Source organism: Chamaea fasciata, unplaced genomic scaffold (assembly GCF_029207755.1).
Source record: "Chamaea fasciata isolate MVZ Bird 193981 ecotype frontalis unplaced genomic scaffold, bChaFas1.0.hap1 SCAF_16, whole genome shotgun sequence".
Taxonomy (NCBI): Eukaryota; Metazoa; Chordata; class Aves; order Passeriformes; family Sylviidae; genus Chamaea; species Chamaea fasciata.
The window spans coordinates 11,179,469-11,199,885 of NW_027094101.1; the positions used below are offsets into that span (position 1 = coordinate 11,179,469).

General features: G+C 44.5%; 2 protein-coding genes across 5 annotated transcripts in view; one reads left to right on the plus strand and one right to left on the minus strand.

Moving 5' to 3' along the window:
• The window catches only part of USP7 (ubiquitin specific peptidase 7), a 70,133-nt gene extending 64,888 nt beyond the window's left edge, over positions 1 to 5,245 (plus strand). For both annotated transcript variants that reach the window (XM_066198548.1, XM_066198549.1), the window contains 3 exons: positions 54 to 125; positions 1,030 to 1,120; positions 3,848 to 5,245. In XM_066198548.1, coding sequence (XP_066054645.1) covers positions 54 to 125; positions 1,030 to 1,120; positions 3,848 to 3,954 — 270 coding nt within the window. In that variant the 3' untranslated portion in view covers positions 3,955 to 5,245. The remainder of the gene's footprint in view (positions 1 to 53; positions 126 to 1,029; positions 1,121 to 3,847) is intronic.
• Positions 5,246 to 9,372: 4,127 nt separating this feature from the next.
• On the minus strand, positions 9,373 to 20,259 carry LITAFD (LITAF domain containing). 3 transcript variants are annotated; one of them, XM_066197997.1, is made up of 6 exons: positions 20,193 to 20,259; positions 19,978 to 20,055; positions 13,694 to 13,809; positions 11,757 to 11,822; positions 10,496 to 10,655; positions 9,373 to 10,040 (listed from the first exon to the last, which is right to left on the minus strand). In XM_066197997.1, the coding sequence occupies exons 3-6, from the start codon at positions 13,794 to 13,796 to the stop codon at positions 9,932 to 9,934; spliced, it is 438 nt and encodes a 145-aa protein (XP_066054094.1). In that variant the 5' UTR covers positions 13,797 to 13,809; positions 19,978 to 20,055; positions 20,193 to 20,259; the 3' UTR covers positions 9,373 to 9,931. The 3 variants fall into 3 exon arrangements, with proteins under 3 accessions (XP_066054094.1, XP_066054095.1, XP_066054096.1); XM_066197998.1 differs by lacking the exons at positions 19,978 to 20,055; positions 20,193 to 20,259 and adding an exon at positions 14,119 to 14,161; XM_066197999.1 differs by lacking the exons at positions 19,978 to 20,055; positions 20,193 to 20,259 and having other exon boundaries at positions 13,694 to 13,810.
• Positions 20,260 to 20,417: the final 158 nt, after the last annotated feature.

Below are 20,417 nucleotides of genomic sequence, written 5' to 3' on the forward strand. Positions count from 1 at the left end.
CCCTTTTTTCCCCTAGATTTTTCTGACATTAAAAATCTTGTTGTAATTATTAGGGTGAACACTTCAGAGAGGTTATGAAGCGGATTCAGACAATGCTGGACATACAAGAAAAAGAATTTGAAAAGGTAATTTCAAGTTGGGAGAGCTTTTATTGCTGACTGTAAACCCTAAATGAATTTATTGTAATCAGTTGGAACACCACAGACTTGGGGTAAGGGTAGGTTTTGTGTGATAGAACAGCTGCTTGACTGAAATAATGCTTTTTCTAGAGCTAATTAGTTAGGATGGGTGGGATCAGTTGAGAGATCAAGAGAGATGTTCTGCAAAACATTGAAGTAACCTAGAAAAGTGTAGCTGGTGTGGGACCTTTAGAAGCCACCCCCACATCACATTCCTGCTCACAGCAGAACGTGACTCAGTCAGGTTGTGCAGGGTTTTTTAGTTGCAATTTGTAAACTCCTAAGGGTGGGAATTCTGCCCTGTTCTGGACACGGTGTTTTAGAGTATTTTCACTATCATTGGGAGGGCTTTGCTTTCCTTGCACATAATCAGAATGTTTCATTTTGCAACTTGTGGAGGTCACCTCTGTGCAGTTTTTTGAGAAGAGCCTGCTCCTGTGCACCATCCTTCAGGTGGTAGAAGGCTATAGATACCCTGTCAGCCTTTTCATCTCTGGGCCACACAGAACCCATTTCCCAGAGGTTCCTGTACACCAGGTTCCCCCCAGTCCTCTCACAGTCTCGCTGGACTGTTCCTGCACTTACTGCAGATTGTTGTCCTGTCTTTTTCCCTGGAGGGCTTGAACCTGGACACAGTATTCCAAGATGTGGGTTCATGACTTCCCAAGCATTTAATTTGTCCCATTATCCAGGTTGTTGATGAGGGTTTTAACCAGGATTGGCCTTTTTCAACCCTTGAAGAACACTTCTTAAAACCAGCTGCAAGTTAGACTGTGAACTTAGGCTTGTAGATTTAATTTTAATGTTGTATCCTACCACTTGGTTTTTGTGTTTTTTTTTCTCCTCGTAGTTTAAATTTGCCATTGTAATGATGGGCCGACACCAGTATCTCAATGAAGATGAGTATGAAGTGAACTTGAAAGATTTTGAGTCCCAACCTGGTAAGTTGTTAAGCAACCTCACTTTTCTTTTGGCCTGCTGAAGTTGCTCTGCCAGCTGTTAGAATGTATTCATCCTTGACTCAGGATACAGAGAGTTTGTTCTTTTTACATGACAAACATTAGATGTAGTGACTAAGCAAGTATTTATATACACCTGTGTGCACACTGAGCAGTGTTACATGAATGTGTTAGTCCAAGAATGTGTATTTTATAGGCATATAGATAAATAATCTGTTTCCTTTTGAGTTAAAAGATTGCATGTGAATGACCAAATGGGTCCAGTATCAGTATAACACACTTTGCAGCATCAGTTGCACATTGTCTTTATTGTCCATCTACTCCCTTGCATGTTTGATTCTCATGGAGAGTTAGTATTTGTTTTTGCTTGATATCCACAATGAATCTGAAGATTCTAACAAGAACATTAAATATGTCAATTTGATGCTGGTTAGATTTCTCCCTCCCCCCCACCCCAAGATGATTCACCAAGGTGAATGGAGCTGAATTTAGAAAGTGGCTGAAATGCAGCTCCATTCTAAATTTGTCTCTGGATGGGCTGCCATCTTGTTTACTTTATTGAAATTTAAACCTCTATTTTCTTAGACATTTACACATGGGAGAAACCAGGTTAATCCTTCAGGAGTTCCACCACAGGAGTGTTTTCATAGTCATAGGATGGCTTGGGCAGGGAGGTGCCATAAAGACTGTCCCTTTGCACCCTGCTGCCATGGGTGCCACACACCACACCCGTCACTCAGTCACCCATCAAACCTGGCCTTGGGTGGGGCAGCCACAGCTCCTCTGGGCAACTTGCACCAGTGCTTCTAACTCCAAATCTTTTCTTTTTCTCTTTGGAGAGTTCTGTTTGGGAATGGCACCTTTGGATCCACAGTCAGGGATCCATTGAAACCCTTGAATTCATTGGGGTTTCTTCTCCCAGCTTAGCGGAGTGTTCCTCTCTGTGAGTTGCACTGACTATTGGCAATTCTATTTTTCTGATAATTAGGAATTTTGGTTTTTATTGGTGGGTTTTGGGGTCGAGCTTTCTCCAAGCTGTGCTCTGAATTGATGTAACAGCTGTAAAGAAATCCTGTAGCTCTCCATTTATTTCAAGACCTGCAGAGAGTTAGTGCTGTGTCATTACTGGGCACTTGCAGGAGCCCAGCAAACAGTGCTTTTGTTGTGTATGAAGCACAGGCAGGTTCATGGCTCGTGGCTTGCCAGAGCTGTGAGTGTCTGCAGCTGCACAAGTCTCACACACACACACCCAGGAGTCACTGCAGGACCTCTCTGTGCACCACTCGTGAAGGGTCTCTGGATGGTCAGCTGGGAGGTGGACATTTCTCCACAGACAGATGAACTCTCTCTTGTGTGGTCAGAGCCGGCAGAGAACTGATTTTATTCCGGGCGTCATCCCTCTTGGGCCAGGGAGGGAAAGGCAGTAGTAAGGAATGAACCACTGGACGTGGTGAGCAAGGCAGAGCCAGTGGTGCCAAAATAGCTTGAAAAACTGACCAGGTCAAAGGCACAGAGCATTTCAGAATGTTGAGAAGAGAAAACTTGAACTGCTTGTAGGAATTGTAGGGAATGTGAGAGCAAAAGGTTTTAATTGGAGAGTTCATGGAATTCACCCCTGTGATAGAATATGCTTTGATAGAATTAATTTCTACAAATGCCAAATTCTAACGCACACTGGACTGATGGAACCAAAGCTGTGGCATTGTCCAGTTTGATTGGCATAGCTGATGTCAGTAGTGTCCCCTCTGCTTTTGCCAAGCTACACTAACTACAGTCATGACTGCTGACACCAACGTTCTAATTCCTTTCTTCAAAAACATTCAAACTCTCCCACTAAGAATGGCAGTTCTCTTTTAATTTGATATTGACCATTATGTCAAACAAGAAAAAGAAAACCAAAATAATTGTGATTGAAGAAAATATATCACGAAATGCAGATGCTGGCAACCAACAAGCTCACGTGTTTTATGCTTTAGTGGTTGCAGTTGATGGCTTTGAATGCAGAACGTACTTTCCTTGCTAGGAGCCTCTTTAGTTTCTGCCTTTATCATTTCACTTCAAAGACCATTGGATGCTCTGCATTGAGAACATCTTAAAAGGGAATTTCTCCTATTTGCAAGAAACATGTAGACTGTGGTTTTTCATGAAAACTAGCAGTAGAATAAACAATATTGGCTTGAACAAATTAAAAAATCTGTATATTTCCTTTGCAATCTAAGTGACTAGGGTTTTTTCTTAAAAATAAAGAGGAGGGTCAGTTTCATGATTCCTTAATTAGTATTATTTGCATTTTACATGAATTTACCAGGTAACCCCACTTAATCCAGGTGATAGGAATAGCAGAGTTTATGGCAAATCATGTTGGTTGTCATGTTTCAATGGCAGATTCCTCCCTGTTTGGAACAGGCTGGGCACTTTGGTGAAAGCTGGTACTGTGATGTACCTCTGGCCATAAGTTATAACAGTGGTTCTTTTGCTTTAGCACGCCCTTCAGTGCTGTAAAGTCCTGTAGGTGGCTGAAGAAGAGAAGAAGCAGGTCCCTGATGCAGAAGGAGCTGTGGAATGTGCTGTTGGAAGGAAAGCCCTGCCCTGCACTCCTGTGTGATTCCCAGCAACCTGTGGGCAGGGCACATAGCAGTAGTTTGTGTAATGGAAATGTTTTTAATTTAGTCTTAAAACTTCATTGTATTTTTCTCTTTTCTTTTCTAGGCAACATGTCTCATCCAAGGCCATGGCTAGGGCTTGACCATTTCAATAAAGCCCCAAAGAGAAGTCGCTACACTTACCTTGAAAAAGCTATTAAAATCCATAACTGACTTACTTAACCAGATTGTCAAGGCAAGGGACAAAAATAAGTGTGTGTGTGCACCTTTTTAACAACTGTAGAACTTTGGTACACGTGCACTATATCTGAAGTCTTCAGCAAGAGGATTTGCTGCTGATGTTAATTTTATTTTGTTGAGGCTGTTCAGTTTGGCTTCTCTGTATCTATTGACTGCCCTTTTTGAGCAAAATGAAGGTGTTTTTATAAAAGCTTGGATGCCAATGAGAGTTATTTTATGGTAAACGTAATGCAAGGCAATTGTCAGCATAATGAGGGAAGAGTTTAGTAGAACAGTTGACATTGGCAAAATTATTTGTCTGTAGTACGTTTATAGATGGCATAAGCTGACTGGCTGCCCTTCCCGTGTGGTGTTCACCATCACTGCAGCTAGTAAGTCTTATGTTTAGACTCACATCAGATTTATTTCCTTCAGTTATACTTTAAATGACATTTTTGTGCATTTGTAAATGCAAAAGAAAAACTCACATCATCAATAAATAGCAATCTCTACTTCATTGTGTACATTGTTGGCACTTATTCGGGATTTTTGTCTCCTCCAGCTTCATAGAATCTTTTTAAATAAACTAGTTTTCATTTAATTTAGTCAAATACTTTGCATCCCGTTTTGTCAAGTGGATGCCCCGAGTCCTAGAAAGAGATATTTGGGTCTTTTTATTAAATTTCCAACCATTGAGAAATACCGTTGTGATTGATTATGCCATCTTCTGGCAAACAGAATGACACTCAAAAGTTGGCAAAAGCAAGTGAAAAGATTATAAATATCATTAATTTAGTTACCATGGGAAGAGATGGGGAAAACACAAGAACTAGCCTTTTAGCACAGAGGGCATGCTCACTAGTGTTTAGTAAGCTGTTGACTTTGTATAAAAAAGGAGGAAAAAAAAAACGAAAAAAGAAGAAAAAAAATGAAAAAAGAAATTGTATATTTAATGAATTAACATGTACAATTTAACACTTGGAGGTTAATTTTATTGGGTGAGTCTGCAAGTGAATTTCACTGATGTTGATATTCATTGTGTGTAGTTTTATTTCAGTCCCCAGACTGCTTCCTTTTCTTTGGAGCTAATGCCAGCCGCGTGTCTAGTTTTGAGTGCAGTAAAGATAGAATCAGCAATTCACACTTAATTTTACATTTTTTTCCAGTATTTTATTTTGTTTCTGTAGCCGCAGTGTACAACTCCTCTTCCTGTATATTGCCTTTTTTTGCTGGAAAATGTTGTATGTTGAATAAAATTTTCTATAAAATTTTTTTTGATGAGTGATGACATGGACATTGAAGAAGATTTCTCCTCTCCTTGGAAGTAGAGTTTTGGGAAACATTTTCATTCTTGAGATTTTGCTAAAGGTGTGGTTTTCTTTTTCCTTAAGTGTTGACAATTGTATAATCTTCATTGGTTGTTTTGGGGAAACTTTGTGGGGGTTTCTGTTTAATAGTTTTGGGGTTTGGAGGTTTTTTGGGGGTTTGGTTTTTTTACGTCCTAACTCGTCACATTTGAGCTTAACAAATAAAAGGTTTTCCAGGAAAGGAGCCATGTACAAAAAACACAAATGGAAAAAATTATTTTACTAGTTTGTTTATAAAGTTTGTAGTAGAGTCTTTGTGGTAGATTGGACTCTTCCTGCCTGTACAAAATTTTGTGGTCCAGATTCTCAAGTCTAATATTATAAATGGTGTAAAGTGAAATCTGGAGTCTCTAAAGGTAAGGTCTCTTCATAGAATAATAGATTCCCTCTGTAATGTGTTCTCTGTATTCATAACCAAAACAGAAGGTGCAAGTTCTAGGTATGTTTGATTCTCTCTTTAGTTTGTATCTTGCAGTGATTTTAACTGTCTCTTATTTCCAGTCAAGGCAAACTAGTTTATTTTTGTTTTGTTGTCTGAGTGTGTAGGTTAGAGGTAGAGGGAAGTGCTTAACTGGCATGCCTTAAGTGGAGAAAGCTTTCCTTTGCTTTGCATTTCCATCGAGCTGGTGAGAATTGTACCATCCCAGGGATGTTTTTACTGGTACTTGGATTGTCTCTACAGGCTTTCAGTAAATGTCAGGATTTGTTTCCAAACTGTTTCTGTGAATCAGAGGCTCTGGTCAGCAGTAGTAAGCCCTAATTATATTTAGTGTTGTTTAGATTGATATAAAATTGAGTTTGTATCTGAATGTCACTAAGTTTTCACATTAATTTATGGGATGGTGGCAGCTTTTAGGGACTATCTTAACACAATCCTTCCTATTTCAGAAGAAAAAGCCGCTAACAGTACATTTTGGGTGCCTTCTGGGTTTTAGATGACTGGATTTTATGTGCTTCAGTATTTGTGCTATTCCCACACTAGTTTGGTGAAGTCCATACTTTGAGGCATTCCATATGCAGTTTTCAATTACTGAAGGATTTTCTGGGGAAAAAAAAAAAAAGTTTTGGAGCACAAGTGACTTGTTACTCAAATGTGGAAACACCTTTGAAGAGAAGAGGACAGGAGGGTTTCTCAGGTGCAGTATGTTTCAGTTCATTAAAAAAAATTCACAATGCAGTCTTCAAAACTGCCATGGCTTTTCATTTCTTTATTCAGAGTTTGGTATTACCTGGATAATAGACAGTGAATGCATTTAATTAAGGTAATGGTAATGTAAGTGTTAAGCAATAAGGATGTAATGTCACAGTACACAGCATCACAGCAACATGTTAAGGGCCCATTCGAATTCTCCCTACGAAAACAGAGCGTTGTTCCTGTAGATTTACAATAGTGCCTTTTATCCTAAAGGAGTCCAAAGCATTCTTTGAAATGTGAGCAGATCACACCAGTGATAGCTGCTGACTAGAGAGTGACAAAGCCAGCCCCAGCCCCCTTCACCCGGCCGGGCTGGCACAGCGACCCGAGCCGGCCGTGCTGCCGCAGGACGAGCAGAGCCAGTGCCTCCCGCATCCCGGATCTACCTCAGCTGCTGCCCTCCGGAGCTACTCCAGCATCCCTGTGCCAGCACTGCCAGCATTGTCAGCATCCCCTGTGCCAGCATCGCATCCCCTGTGCCAGCATCGCATCCCCCGTGGACCCGGCTCCGGAGCTCAGACCTGGCTGCGGGCGGCAGCGCCCACATGGGAGCCACGCTGGGGGTTGCTGTTTGATATCCTCTGTGAGAAATCGTTTTCTGTAGGAACTGTACATATTGTAAATAAACAGCCCAGGGTAAACACTGCATTGGTGTCTTGGCTCTTGATTTTGGAGAGAAGTGGGAGTTACAGCTCTTGGGTTGCTCAGAACTCAGAGGGGTTTTGGTTGGATCAAGTAGATGAAGTTTACAAGGTTCAGCTAAATTGTGTGTCAGGAACGGCATTAATAATGTAAGGTGTGCTGGCCAGAAGGTGAATTCTCACTTGTACATCAGCTTCCACGTTTTGAGCCCTTGTTTTTTCTGAAACATTGTGGTGTTGAGGTGCAGAGTGTCGCTGTTTGATATGTGAGCAGCAAGTGTCATTTGTTGTTGGCAGTTAAACCTGCCTGGTTTTTGGGGTCAGGAAAAGGGGGAAATGTTCACATGTGATATGTCCTAATCTGGCTCCAAATCTCCAAATGTGTTCTATTTAATTTCTGCCCCAGGTGATGTTGAAGTTAGCTGTATACCAAGCACAGCAGGAAATTAAATTTGCTATGGCTGGAAGCCTTTATTTTTTATTAAACAGTTGTGTAAAGCTACTGTGTCTACAAATTGTGGTGTAAAAATATGCTAACTACTTCTGTTAAATACCTTTTGCACTTCTCAAATCATATATAATTTCTTTGCTATGTCTGTATTCATGTGGATTTGGGTTTTGCACCTTTCCTGATTAATGTCGCTGACTTGGTGCATTATTTACCACTAATTAACAGCAACGCTTGTGGTTTCACAGATTTTAAAATGGAGAAAAATCCTAGCATCCTAAAAAATGTGTGAATTGGTAAAAGCTGTTGTGCTGCCATGTGCATTGCTGCCTTTGATCTTAGTCGGTTTGTATTCCTTTAGGTGGCAGTAGGTTGGGTGACCAGGGGAAGGACAGTCACTGACCTTGGTAGAGAGGAGTGAAAGCTGGGGCAGCTGCTCTGGGGGTGGGCTGGGTGTTGAGGTGGCTGGGAGGTGTTGGCTCTGGGTTTCATGTAGGGCTGGCAAAGTGGTGGTTTAACAGTTTTTACATGGATTGAATACGGTTTTTTCGCGTCTCAGTCTGGAGACTGGGGTTTCTGTGGTCTAAAGGCTGCAGTGGTGTAGGTGTTGAAGTAAAAATCATAGGCATAGGCATATGCCCAGCCTAGCTTAACTAAACTGTGGCATCAGCTGAGTAGGAGCAGTTCGTGATGCAGACGGTGACAGCTGCCTTAGGGTGACAGCCCTGGTGGGCAGTGCCCTTCTGGAGCTCATTCCTATGGCTGCCTTCAACCCCGCTAGTGTCCCACAGCCGGGGCTTGCCCTCGCTGTGTCGCAGTGCCAGCCGCCGGAGGAGCTGCTGGGGGCTCTGACCTGGGCTCTGCCCGTGGCCCTGACCCCGGTGACCCTGACCCCGGTGTCCTTGACCCTTCCCGGTGTCCGTGACCCTTTCCCGGTGTCCCTTCCCCGGTGCCCCCGCGGGCGGAGCGCGCAGTGCGCCCCGTGCCCGGCAGGGGGCGGTGCCCGGCACGGCGGCCGCGGTCAGTGAGTGACCGACAGCCGGACACGGGCACTGGTCACTGGTCACACACCGCAGGGACACGGGCGCTGGTCACTGGTCACACACCGCAGGGACACGGGCACTGGTCACTGGTCACACACCGCAGGGACACGGGCACTGGTCACTGGTCACACACCGCAGGGACACGGGCACTGGTCACCGCAGGGACAGGGGTTGGATAAGGAGCTCTCCAAGTTCTTTAAGTGCCCGGTGGTGCAGCCCCAGTGCCCGGAGCAGGGCTGGGGAGCAGCCCAGTGCTGTTGCCACACATCCCCCCTGCCCTCAGCAATCAATGTGCCAATGTGAAAGCGTTCATGTTATAACATGGAAATACACGAGTTTCTTCTCTTCCTCTGCTGATTTTTCCAGCCAGCAGTAAGCTATCAGTGTTGAGAAGGGTCTGGGCTCCTCCTGGGCATTGTAATTGCAGATATTTCATTTCACAAGAAAAGTGACTGTAAAGTTCTGTGTAAAGGTAAAGTCTAGTAAGTCCTGCTTTGGGAGATGATGCACTGCAGTGAGAAGGCTGAGAGGTAAAATAAAGGCCTTGTGTTGTGGTGACTTTTTTCGAGCTGTGTTCGCTGATTTTTCTTCTTTGTGTGTTTGCCTTTTGGATTGTCATTTGTTAATGTGAAGTGTCCCAGTGACCTGCACCTCTGCTCTGGGTGCAACGGGGCATGGCAGCATTGCAGACAGCAGATGTTCTGCCAGTATTGTGAACAATAACAGGTTTATTTTCTTACCTCATACGTAACAGAATAAAGACAGTCTCATAACTTAGTGTTTTGTTAATAAATAATCAGCTACACTGTACCACCCACAGCCCTGCAGGGGTAGATCCTGGAGGGAGAAGAGCAGAGAGAAATGAAATCCCAACCAGTCAGTTCCAATGCAGAGAAGGTAAGAGCTTCTCTGAAACATCCACGTGCAAACCTTGGTTAGTGGTGGGCTGAGAAGTCCAGAGGAGTCTGTGTCACAGCTGGGTGGGAGATTTGAGAGGAGCTAAAGTACTCACCAGCTGGAAACTTCACAGCACAGGACAGAGAATCAAATAGAGCATTAATTAAGTGACATGGCAGATTAGTCTTGAAGTATTTTTTGGTTTAAAGCCAGTCCAACCATGTGGTGGTAAACTGGAGTTTACCGGGCGGGTTCACGAGCAAGGGAGTTGCAGAACCTAAGCATAGTCCTGAGGGTTTCCCAGGAGTACTTTCATGTGCAGAATCTTATGCCATCAGGAAATGGAGGCTTTTCATCATCTGGTTGCGTAAACTTTGTTCCTATAGTCTTTTGTATCTATAAATGTGAAAGTGGCAGCATGGGCAGTAATGATCTGCATCCTTGAAGATCTTCACAAAGAGAGGGACGAAGCAGCACCCGAAGCAGCACCTAGAGCCGAAGGGGAGAGGGACATGCACAGAATGATCACTGCCTTGCCTTTGCTGCTGGCCACAGCTGGGATTTTCCCCTGCCTTGTTCTGTCTGCCTTTCCACTGCATGAATCCACTTCTTTCCCCAGTCCATTAATGTTTAAAGTATCTCCCAAAAAATTAATCTTTTTTTCTGACATCTTATGCATGAGTCTGTTTCTGAGCCTGATTCTAAGTTACAGTTGGGAAGTAGACAACATTTTGCTAATTTCTGCCTGTCTCACGAAAAGTGAAACATACGGGGTTAAATTTAGCAAGTTTGCATCCCCTGTAGCCATGATGACTGTGTCTAGAAAGGACAGGATAGCTTCTCATCAAGTGGAGAAGGGCAAACTGTCTGTATGAGCACTGACTAGAACTTTGATTTTTAATTACTCATTTTTAACCTTCTGCCCAGTGCCTGTGAAAACTTACCCAACCATGCACAGGCTGGTGCACAGGAGGTAGGACAGCTTGCCCAGTCTGTAGGTGACCTGGGTGGTGATGTGCTGGCGGCAGGAAGGACAGATTGTGGATGTTGGTTTGCTGGAGAAGATCCCTGCCACGATGATGGGAGGCTGGGGCACCAAATAAACTGGGTTCAGGAGGAGAGGAGAAGCAGCCAGATTAGAAGCGCAGGAAATATTTTGCAAGTTATAAAGCTTTAATTGGGAGAATGTGGGTTCTTAACATGGTATCTGTGTTGTCTTTGTTGATTTCAGATGTATTTCTAAGAACCACTGTGCTGGTTGTTCTGTGTATCCCAATGCATTGCAGTGTTAACTCGGGGAAGGACACACACAGGGAATTGTCTGTGGGATAATCCCCAGTCAGGCAGCCCCCACCACCCTCTGGTGGATGTACTCTGACACTGGGGACTTGTCTTCTGATATTTAAAAATAATATGGAAATTCTTGCTCTCCCTGAAGAAGAGATTTGAAGGATGTTGGGGAACTTTCTGGATCAACTTTTCAGTAGTTAGGAGAACAAAGCAGTTCCTCTTACACCTAAATGCCATCAGACAGCTGCTGGTGCTGTCCCCAGTTAGTCTCTAGCTCATGTTTTTGCAGTCTAGACTTGCCTATCATATTCCCTGAGGGGTATGCCCCTTGTAGCTACATGAAGGATACTTTTTTCAGAAATGTCTTCAGCAAAAATTACCATTTTAAGGATGCTAACATGTTTAGGGTACAACTTCACACTGTAGCCTGAGGCAAAACTTGAGGAGTGGGAAGGTATCTGTTAGATAGGATAGAGCATGTCTGAATTCAAGTGCCTTCTGGTTTTAGGGATATTTAAAAATGTATGTCTCCTTTCCTTCTATGAGGTGTTATTGGCTGTTCTTCAAAGCTTTTCCTCAGCATCTCCTTTGAGCTTCTCTGTTTCCATAAATGTGACTAGAACAGGAACACTGGTCTTAAAATTATTTGTTCTGAAAGCTCTGGCTTCTGGCCTTTTTGGTTTGGTTTGTTTTTTTTTAATGGGAACTTGTGTAGATTGGCTAATGCTGGAAAATCAAATCTGAGTCCCTTGTCTTAGTTTATCTTCTGACATTTCTGTGGAAATTTTCCATCTTATGAGATTGTGGTTGGGTCAGCAAACTCCCACCCTGTCTGTGGATGTTAAAACTGAGCCCATTTCCCTCCTGCTGGCACGCAGCAGCAGAAACTTGTCAGAACACAACCCCTGTGCTCACCCGGCTCCTCGACGATGGTGGTCTCTCTGTAGGAGTAGGGTGGGGGAGAAGGGTACTCGTAGCCCCCTGTGCAAAGAAAAACAGGGGGAAATGTGTAAGTGCAAACAGCTCTGGCTCCTAAAAACCCTGTGGAGTGAGAGGAGAGGGGCCTGGCAGGGAGTGCCAAACTCAGCACGGGGAGAAACAGCCACTGGACTGATCTGTGGGTTTGCAGAGCCAAAAGAGCCTTCTACCTTCAGTGGGAACTACCCTTACCACTATTTAGAGCCTTTGTACTAGTTTAAACTTTATCAGCTTTCAACAAAGTTATGGTATCATACTTTTTGTTCTAGAAAAAAAAAAAAAGTTAAAATATCTTTTTCCTTTTGTTTAGGGAGAAGGAAAGCTGGTGACTAAGACACCTGAAGCTTTTTCAGTTCTTTTGCTAATCTTTCAAATTAAGAATGCAGTCAGCCTACCTGAGGTGAAATGAATGACTATTTAAAAAAATACATTTATGAATACATTCAAAATAAATCCATGTTAAAAGCTTTACAGCAAGCTAGCGTGGATGTGGTACCAAACAACAGGACTGGTCTGGGACAGGAGGACAGAAATCTTGGTTGGTGACACCTGGACAGCACCAAGAGAAACCCTCACCCCAGGCAGAGCAGAGCTGGAGTCCAGCCTGTGCTCAAGCTTCTCACAAACCATGTGAGTGCAACCAGGGAATGAGCCCACAGGGATACAAATGGAACATAAAGCTGGAATTTTCCAAAGATAAAATACAGTGGCAAAGGTGAAAAACATGTTAGCAATATTTTTTTGAATGGCTTGCCGGAAGTGGTAGAGATTTGCAATGGGGTTTGGGTTTTGTGGTGGGGATGGTGTTTAGTTTCTGGTTTGGAGGTGTTCTCTGATTTTTTTCGTTTGGTTTTTAGGGGGTATCATTTTTAGGGAAAAAAATGTAAAAAATTAAAAACGAAATAATTTCATTCTGCTCTAGAAAAGGAATGTGCTTAGTACAAGTGAGTTCCCACTCGATGTGTGTTAGTGTAGGATCTGGATGTGTGCAGTGCCTGTGCTTTGGCTGAGTGGCTCACAAGTGGGAGTCCTACTCCCCAGTCTCTTGCAAGCTCTGCTGAGCTTAGAAAGAGGCCAGAGAGATCTTTGAAGACAAAAATATTTCCAAGGATAGCTGATCAGAGTGAAATGCTCTGAAAATGAGTCAGGTTTAGAGGCCCAGGACTGACACATTGAGCCTTATATGATCTCCCATTTGGATTTTTTTCTCCAGTTCTGTCCAGTAAATGAAAATTTCCTCAGTCGCAGAAAGGTAACCAAGGTACAGTCACTAAAGATGGGGAGTGTTGTGAGGTACCTGTGCAGCTGTGAGAGCAGTGCCTGGTTTCAGAAGGAAAAGCCAACCCAGGAGAGCAGCAGCTCATGGCACCCTCTTGCAGCTGAATTATCAGCTCCTCCCCATGGGCAGGGATTGTTCATCCCTGTAAGGGCCTGGCTGCAGAGCTGGCCTGGGGAGGGGAGCTCTGGCCAGCAGGGATGGTAGGAAAAGGCCAGACCTCTGTAAAACCAGGTGACAATTAAAGCAGCACGCAGCCCATCCACGTAGAGTTTGCTGCTGAACATTTGCACATGAGGAATATGGAATTATTGTAGCGATACAGCTGCAATAAACCATGTTTTGTTTTGTTGTTGTTGGTTTTTTTTTTTTTTTAATATTAGCTAAACCAACAAATTTTTTTTTTTTTGCTATTTTGATGACGTTTCTATTAGGAGATCCTATCCCAACCCTGGGTTTTATGTGCTGGCACCGACGCTTTCTAATCCCACCACATGCAGGCAAGGTTGGGCCCCAAACGTGCTCGGTGATGTGCTGGAAGCCAACCCCCAGTGAGCCCAAGGCGCCTGTCCGGGTGCTGGTTCGCAGCCCTGCTCACCCTCCTGGCCGAACTCCGGGGCGGAGGGCTCGGGTCTGTAGCGCTCGTAGTGCGGCTCGTACACCATCGTGGGCACCTCCCGACGCTGCTTCTCTCCGGACATCTCTGCAGCTCACCTGCCCGAGAGAGGCCAAAATAAAACCTTCTGTACAAATAAAACCTTCTGTACCTGACTCTCCGTGCCCTGCCTTTGCTTCTGTAGTTCCTAGTTCTCAAGCTCAGGTGGTGCTTAGAGGGAAATCGGCTGCTCTCACGCTCTGGATTTTTTGCAGGCTGAAGAACAGTCAGTTCCTGTCACACTTCATGATGAGGAAGGTGGAGAGCAGAAAATACCATTTTAAAGTATTTCTTTGTGCTGGGAAGCTGAAAACGTTCCCCCAGAAAACACTATTCGAAGTGTGCGAACTCTTGACTGAAAGAGTTACCTTTGCACAAGAGTTAACCTTTTTTTTTTTCTATGGATTGTCAAACCAGCCAAGGAAGGGAAGAGCGCACTTGGGGCACCTGTGAAAAACCTTCACGTGTGATTAAGTCAGCGCAATCAGCGGCAATTCACTTCTGTATTTCTTCGGGTTATTGTGCAACCTTATCACCACTGTTATCGTGACCAGTTTTGTCCTGTGAAACTATTGTCTCATCGGTAGGTGACAAGCTTTTGTTGGGAAACATCCTTATTATGGATGACTGCGCTGCCTGAGGCTCTGAGCAAGATGAGGCCACAAAACGTGGTTTTTGCAGGTGTTAGCAGGAGCTGATCCTCGCAATGAAGGCGGGGAGGAAGAGGGCACGGATGGAGATGTGTGTTTGTATTACACACATTATTATTTGTCAGCCGAAAGGCGTTAATTATTCCTAGCTGCCCCTTGAACCCATATGGACCGGGTGATTTCCTACTAACATTTACTGTAAGAGGCCTTTGCAGAAGAAAGGCACAGCCTTTTCGCACAGATCAGCGAGTATTTTGGGGGGAAAAGGGAAGTTTTTTTGCGAAAAGGAGCACAGATGCACAAACTGCCCGAAAGTGTGAGGTCAAAGAAGAGCAGCGGAATAATTGCTGGGCAAGGCAGGATGGAATCAACAGGTCTGTTTGCACGGAGTGTTGTAGAGGAAGGATCAGTAGTGCTGAGATAAAGCATCAGCCCCTCGGGGAGAAAAAGATAAGAAATTTAAAAATATCACCAGGGAAGATGTGCCGTAATTTTCACGAACCAGGATGAACGGCAGGTGATATGAAAAATGGTAGCAGAATGAATCATAAAGGGAATAGGGTAGGACGGTGTGGAGAAAAAAAATCAGAAATACAGCACTGGCCATGTTAAGGCCAAAGATGCCGAAGGAAATCGCAACTACAAGGATTGGAGAGGATGGCTGGAGAAAAGTGCATCTCAGTATAATTGTCATAAAGGAGTTAAAACAATGGATTGGGAATGGCAGAGGTATTAACACGGCATTGTTGAAGCTTCATGAAGATCCCACTGAGAAGAAAAAAGGTGAGAGTCAAGAGAATTTGGGTAGGATGAAGCTGTGAGAACCGCGGGAGAAGAAATAGAGTCAGTAGTGACTGTGGGCTCAGGAGTGTGGTGATAGATAATGTTACATTTGCCCCCGTTGGCCAAGAGCTGCTCACCTGGGACCGGGATTAGTGGGGGAAATTACAGAGAGTCTCCAAGTTTTTGTCTTATTCCTGTCCGGGTACACTAAATACTGGGTGGTGTCCATTTGGGTGACACTTCTGCAGAGTCCATCCCGCTGTGAAACAGGAAAAAGAGGAAAGGGATTTTGAAATCCATCCAGTGCCTGTAAGCCCAGGCAGGCACCTGCAAGAGGCACGGGGTAGGAGGGAATAATAATGGCTAAGGCAGCGAGAACTTGTCAAGTGAAGCGCTGAGTGCAAGCACACACTGACTAATCCTGGCACCACCCAGCCAGGAACCAGGATAACACCGCCAGGTAAACGTGTAGGACACCAGGTGCCAGAGCGAATGAGCGGGGAATTATACCCTGAGCAGGGAATAGTGTGGGATGCCAGGTTTGTGTCTGATCTCCTGCAGCTGCCAAGCACAGATAGAACTGTGGGCTGAGGCTGTTGACAAAGCCCTGGATTCGCTCACTTTCAGTGTCCTGTTGGTGCTGCAGCAGCTGTGTGTGCTGGCAGGGCTGCCCCAGGCTGGGAGGGCAGCCGGGCTCAGCAGCCTCCTGAGCCTGTGTGGGACCAACACAGGGGTTTGGATACCCCCTGGGCCTGACTGCTGCACCTCCAGAGGGCCAGGAAAGGCATTTTCCAGGGTTGTTTGTGCAGCTCTGCAGACCCTTTAGGTTGGCATAGAAGTGCCTGCTCTCGGATCTTGCTTCCAGCCGTGTATAAGGTGCCCGAGAGCCCTTTAGGGCTGGGGCGCCCAAACCTGTAGGTGTTGTTGCCATTAGAGCAAGAGATTTCCCTCTTTTTCAGATGTTGGAGAGGAAGATAGGGGAGAGAACAGCGTGAGTAGCCCTGGAGGAAAAAAAGTCGTAAGAAGAACTATCAGGAAGCAGTTCCTGAAGAGCAGGAAAATTCCCTATGAACTTGCCTACAGTAACACCCAGGAGTGTCACTATTAATACCTTAGGAGTGGTGTGCACTCTCCGCAGTCACCCTGAGCAAACAGAGCTCTGTGCAAGGGCACAGCAGCCCCTGGGGCACTCCTGGGTTTGGCCGAAGCAGAGTGACTCAAAGTGCTCGATTTGCAGGCAGAACTGCCGAGCCCCAGGGCCACCAAAACAATTCCCCGTCTTCTCTCTAGTCTCGTCTACATATGAATATCAACCGGTTTGCATTGGAAAATAAAGCTGACTTTAAGTCCTGTGGAAGTCAGTATTTTAAAAAAGCAGTAAATCACACCCTGAGGTACATGCACGAAGAGCCAATTCAGTGAAAATAAGGTGCAAATGGCAAAGCCTTTCTGTTCCAGGGAGGAGAGATTCCGAGGAAGGATGGGCAGGCAGTTTCCGTCATCTTCCTCTGATTTGCTCCAGGGTCTGGTATTTGGGTGTGAGGAGCAGCCTGGAGCAGGCAAGCAAAGCTGATGAGCTGTGAAATTCCAGCACAGCCCCACGCTCCAGCTCCCACCGGCAGCTCTGCACGTCCCTCCTGAATGTCCCTGTCGGCTAAATAACCCCAAGGGTGGGATTGGTGCGAAATGTGCCTGCAGGGGCACGGGCACTGTCATCGCTACTTGGGAAGGGGTTCCACTTGAAAATCAAAGTTCTGTGCAGTACTAACACTCAGGTTCATACCCGGCTCTCAAGGATGGCATCTCAGCAAGCTGTGGCTTTACAAGAAGTGTTTAATCTCCATTCCAGCTTCATCTGATGTCAGTGTGGGATTTGCCATTCAGTGAGGGTGTGTTCGGAGAAAGGAAAAAGCGAACATGGAAATTGGGAGGAAACTTTAAGATTTGGGTGTTTGAAGGATATAGGGAACTAGATTCAAAACTTTGGTAGTTTGGAAGATGAGAATTAAAACATGATAGTAAATGATCTCTACGTTTCACAGACGTATGGAGGAATAGCTGGAATTTTCTCCAGGGGCCTTGTTGGCTTGTGGGATACTGGCCCAAAGGCTTTCAGTTTGCTGCAATGTGTTCTGGTTCTCCTGCCATCGCTAGTTTAGTGTTTTCCTGGGCATTTAGCCCTTCCAGCTGTGTTTATGAGGCAATTTAAATTTCTGATATTTTAAAGAGTGGCCATAAAATGCCATTGCTGGCATGCAGTTACATCTGGGTCTTGAACAATATCAAGAGCCTGTTTCACTTGATTGAAGCACTCAATTCCAGGTTTTGGCTAGCAATGAAATACTGAATTCCTCAGTGCAGAAATCTTTTCCCTTTAGTCCTGAGCCGGCCATTTCGGGTAACATTCACAATGTGCTGAGGGTTTTCAGATGTTCAAGAAGGAATAGTTCCAGCTCTAATACAGACAAACATAATTGGGGAGCAGCACTCAGGTATTTGCCTATTCTCATTCTTAAATAGAAGCTAAAAGAGACGACTGCTGGCAGCAAATGAGAAATTGGACTTTAGAAAGTATTCATTATATCTGAAGTAGACAACCTTTTCAAGGAGATGAAGAACGCTCTGCCAATTCCCCATTCTTTACTCATGAAATTAATTTTTTAACATCACAGTTATTCTGGCTTTTAAGCCTGAATCAGGTTACCAGCCTCCTCAGATGGAGAGGGTGTAGCAGAGGGGATTTGACTGAACATGCACCATATTTCTTGTTGCAAACACTTCACCTGGTCCCCTTTACTTGTCTGTTGACTGCCTTGACTCCCTCCCCGAGATGTGCCCTCACATGGCTGCTGGAAAGGCAGGCACTGCCTGGATTTTCCAGTCCTGTCCCACATCAGATGTTTATGTTAGGTTAATCCTTCATGAAGGGAGCCCCAGCCTATAATTCCATACATTTACTGCTCCTGTTGCTCTCACCTTAAAGCAATTCAAAACACTGTAAACTTTCACAAACCTTCTAGTCTGGAATTATTAATAGTAGTTTCTTGCTGTGTGCTATTGTGCCAGAATCATGCTTTTACAGAAAACCTTCTCCCCTCGAGCCAGCCCAGAGAACATTCCTGCCCCTTTCCACTCTTTCCCTCACAGGACAGAGCAAGGTTTGGAGTCCTTTTTCATTTCTGTACAGTGGATTCACCCTTCTTGTTCATGAATGGTCAGTGACCTCTGTCCTCAGTCAATGGAATGCTATGAATGTCAGCTTGTATTTAGTGCAAAAGTTGTCTGCAGAAGAATCCAGCAGCACTTATTTCCTTTTCTCAGCCACCTCATGCTGATGGTTTGTATTTAAGTTGTCATTAAGCAGCAGCAGGTCTTTCTCCTCCAATGTCATTCTGTACTAATGAACTCCCAGCTTGCAGCTGGATTTTTGGTAGTTTTCTAAGTGCACTGCTTTGTTGCATTATAATGCACACAAATACTGCCACAACAGGTCTCTAACTTTTCTTATTCCCTGTAATAGATTTTCTGCTTCCATAATTTGTTTCTTAAGTCATACATTTTATTAGCCACTCCTATATTTCTGCCAAGGTTATTAATTAAAATGCTGAATAAGATCCATCACTGCTTCCTGTGCCAACCTTTGATGCAAACCAGGTTTATCTATTAAACCTTGTCCCTCACTTTACTCTTTGAAGTATAATCCCTTGTTCCCCTGAGCTGAACAACTTTATTCATGTTTAAAGGGTGCTTGCTCTGAAGGGTGAGCACAGCTGAGCCCTGGGATTGCATTAGAACTTGTCCCTCCCTAATTACCATTCCAAAAATAGAGTAATAACCACTAAAGGGGCGTATTGTCCAGTGGTTTGTGCATTAACCTGGGCTGGAGAAAAAAAATAGGCTCAGTTCCTGTTCTGCCACAGTGACATTTAACAGTTAATTAATCTTGGTTTTCCTTAGCTCTGTTGTGGGCTGAAATACTACTTTGGGGAGATCCTGCATCAATTCTGCTGTGACATGGTCACATTTGGTTATGCCTTACAGCTCGAGCAAAGAGAAGATAGGAAATGCTGAGTTTAGATTCAGCCTTTGTCCTCTATGAACACAATTGTGTCTTTCACATTCCCTTTTAACTTCCAAAATTGAGGGGAGCCTTACACAGTTGTTTCCAGCACTTCATCATTGCTTTAAAAATTGATGTTTGCCAGCTTTTAATTTAATTCTTTTATAGATGAACATTCCCTTACCAACAGCATGAACCAAGGGTAGCCAGCACTTCATTTACACTCATTTAAAAATAATGTCCAAAACTTGTCCTTCAAATGAAAGCTGATAGAGCAGCTCAAGCAATGTGTCCTACAGAATCTGGAGCTGGTTTAGCAACTCTTACAAAGTTATTATGAATAAATTCACTTGAAGCAAGCAGGTGTGTGCTGTGCTTTTGTGCGTGAGCTAAGCCCTTTCCTATGGCGCATTAGTTAGAACTTCTGTCCTTATTACTGCTCTCATTTCACCTTCACAGAAAGCTCCTTTTCCTCTCTTCCATCTCTAATCTGTTCTAGGAGAAAGAGAAAATGTCCTGAGGAAAATCTTTGCCTCTAGATTTTAGGAACATGAGAGAGGTTTGTAGATTTTCAGAGCCTGACAATTTAATCACAAAAATTTAGCACTGACAACAGAGAACCACAGCTGCCACACTCCCTGACTCCCTGTGTGCCCCAGTCCTCCTCACCTCCCTTTCCCTGCCTCCTGAGGAGCAAACACAGGGCTGACCCCAGGCCTTTGGAAAGCTCTTACCTTTCCGTAGCTCTGGCAAATCTGGGGAGGGAGGAAAAGCTTCAAAGTGTGGTCCCTTCATCCATGTCTGTGCAGTGTCTGTGTGTGGGGAGGGAGCCAGGGCTGAGCAGTGACATGGCCCTGGCTCCTGCCCTGTGACATCCCCTGGAAGGGGAGTCAGCCTGCACAGGGTATAATTACCCCACTTTGCCACAGCCCCAGCCTGCTGCTCACACCTGCTCCGTCACACAAGGAATGCTGTGAGACTGGCTTGCACCAGAGGTTGTTTTGGTTGGTTTGTGTTATTCCCAATATCCTGGAAATTTTTCCTTTGTGCTAAGCTGAAAGCTAATGGAGACGGTGAGAAGCAGCCCAGAAATCACTTGAGGACAGTGGAGAGAAAAGTGTGTATCCTCACCCACTGTGCTTCTCTAGCAGAAAAGAATGATAAAAAGGGCCAG

Excerpts from the sequence above, each read along its gene's own strand:
- LITAFD (XM_066197997.1), bottom strand. The coding sequence starts at position 13,796 with ATGTCCGGAGAGAAGCAGCGTCGGGAGGTGCCCACGATGGTGTACGAG. Across the intron at positions 10,656-11,756 it reads CACCATCGTCGAGGAGCCGG|TTTATTTGGTGCCCCAGCCT; the intron begins GTGAGCACAGGG and ends TCCTGAACCCAG. Across the intron at positions 10,041-10,495 it reads ACCAGCCTGTGCATGGTTGG|GTGCTGCTTCGGGTGCTGCT; the intron begins GTAAGTTTTCAC and ends CTTCGGCTCTAG.